This window comes from Coregonus clupeaformis, chromosome 8, assembly GCF_020615455.1.
Source record: "Coregonus clupeaformis isolate EN_2021a chromosome 8, ASM2061545v1, whole genome shotgun sequence".
Classification (NCBI taxonomy): Eukaryota; Metazoa; Chordata; class Actinopteri; order Salmoniformes; family Salmonidae; genus Coregonus; species Coregonus clupeaformis.
The window spans coordinates 38,903,839-38,912,170 of record NC_059199.1 but is presented as its reverse complement, the minus strand read 5'-3'; the positions used below and the strand labels follow the sequence as shown (position 1 = coordinate 38,912,170).

Here is an 8,332-nt window from a genome sequence, read left to right as displayed (position 1 = left end):
GTTGTTCCTTAAATACTATTCAGTGTATTCCCTCGGCCCACCAGTAGAGATACAGTATAAAGTAGTCATTAAGACTCTAATGAAACAGAGAATCTAGCTGTTTGACTGTAGAAGCTGACCCTTCAGAGCAGTATTCTAAGACAGGCATGGTGTGTTTGTAGTTCTCTTACTATAGAGATGTTACTGTGTATGTGCTGCACTACTTTGCCAGTGATTAAACTGCGGACATGTAATATTCAAGGAAACTTACGTTTTTAAGCTGGAGTTACACAAAACAACTTTCATACAACTTTATTTGCAGTTGCAGGTTGCAAGTGACATCATTTCAAGCAACTTGGCTGATACAGGAAGCAACTCAAACACAATTGAAATTGTATGCAACAGCCAATCAAATTGAAGCTGCTTTTGTTTTGTCATATCATTCCATATGCTTGGAGAATTCTAAACTCACCCAATGTCATCTGCTGCATTACATCGTGATTTCACAAATTATTTGTTTATCCAAACATTTGCTTATTGTATAAGGATCGATTTAGCCTAAATGAAATTGCCAGCACTGTTTTATCAAGCTAGCTAGCAATGAGCTAACGAAGCTAGCAACAAACTAAGCTAACTAGAGAGCTAGTGCAGTTCATGCTGAACAATATCAGTTGAAATTGGTCAGAGAGGTCTGGGTTCACTTAAAAAATTACATGTATTGACTGCCAAAGCATGTACATAAACCTTAACTAGCCCTGATGCCAATATTTAATTATACAGCTCCCGTTTGGCAAATGTCTCTTCTGTCTACCTTGATCACGGTTCCCGCAGCACTGACAGATGTGTTGTTGACATGACAAGTGGCTCAGAGTTCTGAACCTTCGAATGGATCATGTGACAAAAGCATTTGTTTTGATTGGCTGTTGCTTGCAACTAGTTGCAAAAAGTTGAAAAGTTGCAACTGGATACAACCGAGTTGCTTATTAATTGCAGGTGGTGTTTCACGAAGCGATCAAGAAGCAACTCAGTTGCAAGCTACCAAAGTTGCGTGAAAGTTGCTTTGTGTAACTGCAGCCTAATGATAAATAGAAAGTTGTTCTGATGATGTCATCAGATGATGTCATGGAGAGGAACCTGATCCCCAGGGTAACACAGTGAACTCCCAACCAGTCAGAGACTAACCCCCACCACCCAATAAAACCTAACCCCATTGGCCCATTCTCTCTCTCGGGCTCTTACTAAAGGAAATGTTAAGGTAACGAGGAAGAAATCCTCCAAGCCTGTTTTGAAGAACCAGCCTTCAACATACACACAATATAGTTAGGCATCTTTTTGAACAACTCTTTCCCCCCCAACAGCCTAATTCATAATCAGACAACCAACTTCTTTAACAACTCAATTTGTAAAATGTCCGCTAGCTACTTGGTGGGGTGAATTCATAAATAAATACATTTCTAAAAGCCATAGATCAAATCTAGTAGTCCCAGGTGAAGCAAGATAGTCTTTCTTTGTATTGTCTCAGCTTGTCTGTCTCGTCTTCCCGTCCTGCTGAATGAGTCTACAATCATCCCACAGGCCTCAGCACACACAGTGACACTAGGACATGGGTGGCAGCACAGAGGCAGGACGGTAGGCAGTACAGAATAGACAAGAGGCCACTGCGTCAGAGAGAGTGCCACCCTGTGGCTGGGCTGACTGAGCTCAGATCTCACCGACACTGATGCTGGCCAGCCTGATGCAGAGGAAGCTTTTGTTTTCTCTCCTCTCTTTCTGTCCTTACAATTCATCTTAAAAACAGCTAGGCCTACTATTCACAGGTAGGCCGGTGTGTTCTGTAGGCCTACTATACATGGTCACAGACAGATAGCCCAAACTCACACAGATAGAACAGAGATATAGTCTGTCTCCTCTTGTCTGTGCTGCTGTGGCTAGTCTAGTCTGTGGTTCAGTCTTTCTCCGGGCGCCAGCCTGTTTTTACAGCGTCTTTCTTTGTCTGACTGTTGTGTATCTCTCAGCAGCTCACGGTGCTCGGCTGCTGTTTCATAGAAACAAAGTCTGGGATGAAGTCAAACTCGTTCTGACCCAGGAACAGTTCGGGGAGCTCCTGAACCCGGTCCAGACCCAGCTCCAACACCAGCGCTGTCAGAACCTCCTCATCTATGAGGTCTATGTCCATATTCTGTCCCAGCACCATACCTGGCCCACCCTGACTCATGTGCTGCATGCTGGCCAGCTGGCCCGGCCCTACTCTGTACTGGGCCCCGTTGGCCAGGTGATGGCCCTGGACCGGACCCAGTGGATGTCCATGGTACTGGGTGTTGAGTTTCTGGAGGTGCATGGAGGCCATGAGCTGCTGGGAGGTGAGCCCACTGGGGTGGTACTGTTGCTGGGGGTGCTGGGGTTGAGCCTGGGGGTGCTGCTGCATGTGGTTCTGCTGCTGTTGTTGCTGTTGCTGTTGTTGTTGATGCTGTTGTTGTTGGTTATACATCATCTGGTTCATCTGGTGGTGGTGTCCTCCCATCTGAGCTCCGTTGACCTGGCTGTTCACCTGACCGTTCATCCCAGCCGGCCCCACCATCCCCAAGCCGGGCCGCTGCCTCATGGCGGCCTCCATGGAGGTCTGCGGCACTCGGCCGTAGTGCATGACCTGGCCATTGGGGAAGTTGCGGAGGCCAGGCTGGGGCACAGCGTGTTGAGGGGGGGCGCCCATACCCCCCATCCTGTAGCCGTGGAGGGCCGTTGCAGGGGTGTTGGACATGGGCATCATCATGTGGTCTGCCATGGCTTCTCTGTCACCCTGCAGGAGGAAGGACAATGTTTATGTTAGTTATGATGATGACTCTGTATAAGAACATTTACATGGAAACCTTTACTGTCGGAGGAGGAGCAATGTTGCATTTTAGTTGCAAAAGTAGTGTGCTAGTAGTGGAATAGATGAATAAGTGGATTGATTGGGGGTATTCGGCCAGTAACCAAAAGGTCACTGGTTCGAATTCCCAAGCCAGCAAGGTCGGAAAATCTGCCGTTCTGCCCTTGAGCAAGGCAGTTAACCCCCAACAACAACTGCTCCCCGGGCGCCGATGACATAGAAGTCGATTAAGGCAGGCACCAAACCTATCTGATTCAGAGGGGTTGGGTTAAATGTGGAAGATTCGGTATCCCCCTTTCTCTACATCATCAGATAAATCTGAGGGATACAGCCCCCTGAGAACATAACATTTCCTAACACAACCCTATACCATGGCTGTTCTTTTAACAGTGATTCCATAGCGATAGACAGTATGCTATGAGTATTTCAAACAGTGTTGAGTCAGTAATCCTTGACATCTATTCAGATGACGTTTAGGGGACATTTACACTTTGGTTTGACTGTAATTTCGACCACAGCAACATTACGCATAGCCTACTGCCTGTATCCGCTGCCAGTATTTAGCCTATCACATGGTGGGAAATACCAGCCATACCTTTGTCGTTGAAAGGACGCAAAGGAGCGCTTGTCGAATTTTAATCGGTAGTTACATAGTAACAAATACGGTACTAAATGCACTATGACAGTGAGATGTATCCTCGTGAAAGGAAACCAACATTTACAAACATTTCGTTAGGCACAAGCAGTGACAAATGGACAAGATGGTCATTACGATTTTTGCTTATGGGAATAATACAATGGAAAGAAAAATGAAAGATAATACCCTACGATTCATTAATTCAGAACGGAATCTGTATTTGTGCCATCTCCGTAACACCATTAACGCATCATTTTCCCACGCACAATTACGCAAGGTTAAAAATGAATGACATTGTTAATAACGTATGTGTCTCTATCACTGCATGAACACAATATGATGGTGCATCCCTTTGGATACCATTGGAGTGTGGCTCTGTACATGTCTCTGTCTTTTCACTGTTTGCTTGAAAACAAAGAATTTCGTGTTTCTTTCTTCTCTTTTCCCCAAAGATGAACTCCAGTGCCCCTGGCGCTGAGGTTTCCGTTCAAACCTCTTTGTGCTTTATCAATACAAAAATTACTACGATCCGATGCAACAGTTTCTAAAACCTCAATCATTTATAGAGAAAACACAGTGGATTGGTATTGTCAACAGCCTGACAAAATTCATACAATTGTGTTTGGGCTATGCACGCGTAAATGTTTAGGGATCTTAACATTTATTCCGTCTATGCCACATTTAGCAAAAGGCTAAATGAGGAGCAAAAAAGAATTATCGAGGTATTTTCTTGTAGCCGAATTATTACACAACATATCTTAGTTTAGGGATTTGCATAGGGGCCAGATTTCATTGAACAGTAAATACTTTTGATACCACATAACAACAAAAATAATAATCCCGTTTAAATAAACTCGGTTTGGCAGTATATACAGTTCAATCGTTTAGTAATTTATTATACAGTATCACTATGCAATATTGCCCGTATCTGAACAATCGGGTATGTAAGAAACCGCAAATAAAAACGAAATCAACCGAATAATGGTTCTCCTACCTTCCCTCAGCAATAGGACACCGTCTCTCTCTCTCTCTCTCTCTCTCTCTCTCTCTCTCTCTCTCTCTCTCTCTCTGCAATGAATGGCCCCTTCACCAGACAACACTTACCAGCAAAATCTCCTTGCTCTGAAGTTCTCTTGAGTTATTGGATCTCCGTCTTTACTTCCAAAGGCGATGCTCCAGATACATGTATTTCATCGAATTAGTGCACTGTGAGGCTAGCGAGATGAGTTTCTAGTCCGTGTCACTGTCACCGGAGTTACTTTTCTGGGTCAGCTCCGGGATTATATACATGTATAAACCAACCAGCGGAGATGGAAAGAGGGAGAGGTGGAGCTACTGTCGTCTCTGTATCCTTTGTTTCGATTGGCTCGCCTTGTGACCCTAGGACAGACTTGGCGCACGTTGGACAATTCATTAACTGATACTGACATGTTTTTAAATGTTGGCGTTATGTATTCTACGACTCCTTTGTATGAACATGCACTTGTTGTGGCCCTATATATTTGTAGCCTACTAAGGGCCAATTATGGTGGATAGTAAAGGATATGGTGTCAACAGAGAGCAGAGAGTGCATTTTACAAACCTCTCATTAGGCTACTACTAGGGGCCAATTATGATACAGGTAGCCTATATATGTGAACAATAATCATCATCATATCTGTAATACTTTCATCAACAAATAGCTTATATACTAGACATATTACAACATTCTACATGTTTCAAATTAGAGTCTGGTTTCATTAAGGCCTACAGTATGTTTTAGAATTACAATTTTAATTACTAATTAATTTCACTATGAATTTCAGATTACAGTCACATAATCAAATCAGAGCTGGCTATTAGAGGCAGACAACGGTAGGCTCTGGTGCGTGCTATGCAAATGTGTTGTTGCAGAGAGAAACAGCCTGGCGATAGAAATGCATGTGAACAGCAACCTCCCCAGAGAGAGAGAGCCTGCTGGCATGAAGCATGTGCTAACGACATGACACCACATTCAGCTCAGTGCATCGTGGTTGAAGAGAAACAGTAACCATAGAAGAAGATGGTTGAACGGAAACCGCTGAAGAAGAGGGTGACAGTCTAACCTACAGGCACAATGATTGACTGGGTGCTCAATCTTTCTCTCTCTCTCTCTCTCTCTCTCTCTCTCTCTCTCTCTCTCTCTCTCTCTCTCTCTCTCTCTCTCTCTCTCTCTCTCTCTCTCTCTCTCTCTCTCTCTCTCTCTCTCTCTCATCATAGCTCACACTTCTCTTATATCACAGTGGAGAGACCGGAGAGACCACAGAGTCAAGAGCTCTCTGCAGGGGGCCTGGCATCCACTACTGTTTACACACACACACACACACACACTTTTGTGCTAAAGAGAATGTGTCCTATTCTTGGGCCCCAGAGTCGTCCAGACTCCTAGCCTCTCTGTCTATTCGGCAGTTAAGCCTTTGTGCTCTGTTCTGTTCCAGGGCTGAGGAAAGGATACTGAGGAGGATGGTCTACTCTACTCTAATCATTCTCTATAGATGCACCATAACTAGCTCAGTATATTTAAAGGGAGTGCCCTCTTCTAAACTGATGATGTCATTATTTACAATGCAAATCAAATCTAAATGTATTTGTTACTAAGCATGTGACACATTTAATTTAATTTGATTTGCAAAGATATGTCCAAATATGGCACCTTATTTGAAGGCAGGTTTTGTGAATGAAACCTTTTTTTTTTCTATGGTCCATTGACCCCAGTGTTGTAATCGCTTGAGTCCAATGTGAGACCTACTAATTGGGGGCCTTTGGCCTGAGTTTAGTATCTTTTCAAATGTGTTGAGGGGAGAAACATTTGTCCTCCAGTTCCCTGTTGATTGGTTGAATGGTGTCAAGTCAAGTGTTGGATCAGCATGTGCTGCTGGAACCTGCTTGGGCTGCATGATGTACTAACCTGGTAAATTTAGCCTCATATTGTCTTCTGAGGATTCTAGTGGGTCCAATCAGAGAGAATAGATTAAAATATCAAGAAGTCTAGAATCTCACATTCAGACAATGAATGTTGTATTGGGTTTCTTTTAATGACATAATCGGTAAAAAACATCAATCTGTCTCGTCTATTTAGAATACATCATCAGATCGTAAAATATTTTCTATATACTTTTATAATCAAGCATTCTCGCAAAGGTGAATTACATCTAAGAAGTAACCATTTGAGAAATGACCAATACATTTGTTTCTTATCTGAGATTGAGTTAATGATAAATGATCTATATACAAAGACGAGGATGTATAGAATTTGTTTATATTACTCTGCTAGAACAAAAAGAGCAATTACTGTAAGTATGGATATGGCACTGTACTCATTATCTCGCTCACCCCTCTCTCTCCCCTTCTCTCTATTCCCTATCTCTCTCCTTCCCTCCCCCTCTCTCCCCTCCCCCTCTCTCCCCTCCCTATCTCTCTTGCCTTCCCTCTCTCTCTTTCTCCCCTGGTCTCTCTCCCTCCCCCTCTCTCTCTCCCCAGCCTCTCTGTCGCGCCCTATATATTCATTGTATTCCTCTTCTCTCACCATATTATCCAGGCTTCACATTACTCATTGCATTCTAAGTCATCTTTCTGTCACAGACACATGCTCTTCCCTACCCCCCCCACCTCTGTCTATCCGCGCCCACTCATCCCCCTGTTCATACTATATCCTTTGTATTCATATTCCAATGAACTTTTCAATGGCTTTATGTGTTGTCCAAACACAATTAATGCAATTTTAGCCAAAGCAATTATTTATTGCGCAACCAAAGTGCCATACGCAAGGCCAATCACAATAGACTGCTCAGGCTACTGCTCCTACATGATGGCTACATCCCAAGCTGCACCCTATTCTCTACATAGTGCACTACTTTTGACCAGGGCCCATAAGGAATAGGGTGCCATTTGGGATGCAGGCTTAAACCATTTGGAACGTAGACTTAAACCTGACCTTATGCAGAGAGAGATAGGCAGAAAGGAAATAAACTTGTTAAAAAGGGCATTGCAATAAATTGGCACTTACATAAAATAAAATGTGTGCTTATATCGATGTAGTGGCAGAATAAATGGTATCTTAGTAAATGGGAAGCTGTGACTATAGCTAGCGATGTAAATGTTCTTCTCTCTCTCTCTCTCTCTCTCTCTCTCTTCTCTCTCTCTCTCTCTCTCTCTCTCTCTCTCTCTCTCTCTCTCTCTCTCTCTCTCTCTCTCTCTCTCTCTCTCTCTCTCTCTCTCTCTCTCTCTCTCTCTCTCTCTCTCTCTCTCTCTCTCTCTCTCTCTCTCTCTCTCTCTCTCAATTCAATTTCAACATAAGGGCTTTATTGGCATGGGAAACATATGTTTACATTGCCAAAGCAAGTAAAATAGATAATAAACAAAAGTGAAATAAACAATATAATATGAACAGTAAACATTACACTCACAAAGGTTACAAAATAATAAAGACATTTCAAATGTCATATTATGGCTATATACAGTGTTATAACGATGTGCAAATAGTTAAAGTACAAAAGGGAAAATAAATAAACATAAATATGGGTTGTATTTACAATGGTGTTTGTTCTTCACTGGTTGCCCTTTTCTTGTGGCAACAGGTCACAAATCTTGCTGCTGTGATTGCACTCTGTGGTATTTCACCCAATAGATATGGGAGTTGATCCAAATTGGATTTGTTTTCAAATTCTTTGTGGGTCTGTGTAATCTGAGGGAAGTATGTGTCTCTAATATGGTCATACATTTGGCAGGAAGTTAGGATGTGCAGCTCAGTTTCTACATCATTTTGTGGGCAGTGTGCACATAGCCTGTCTTCTCGTGAGAGCCAGGCCTGCCTACGGCGGCCTTTCTCA

General features: G+C 43.1%; 1 protein-coding gene across 1 annotated transcript; it reads right to left on the bottom strand.

Moving 5' to 3' along the window:
• Nucleotides 1–275: 275 nt before the first annotated feature.
• LOC121571930 (cbp/p300-interacting transactivator 3) lies at nucleotides 276–4,765 on the bottom strand. The gene is made up of 2 exons (XM_041883728.2): nucleotides 4,590–4,765; nucleotides 276–2,776 (listed from the first exon to the last, which is right to left on the bottom strand). Exon 2 carries the CDS (start codon nucleotides 2,759–2,761, stop codon nucleotides 1,991–1,993), a length of 771 nt encoding a protein of 256 aa, XP_041739662.2. The 5' UTR covers nucleotides 2,762–2,776; nucleotides 4,590–4,765; the 3' UTR covers nucleotides 276–1,990.
• Between the last annotated feature and the right edge of the window lie 3,567 nt (nucleotides 4,766–8,332).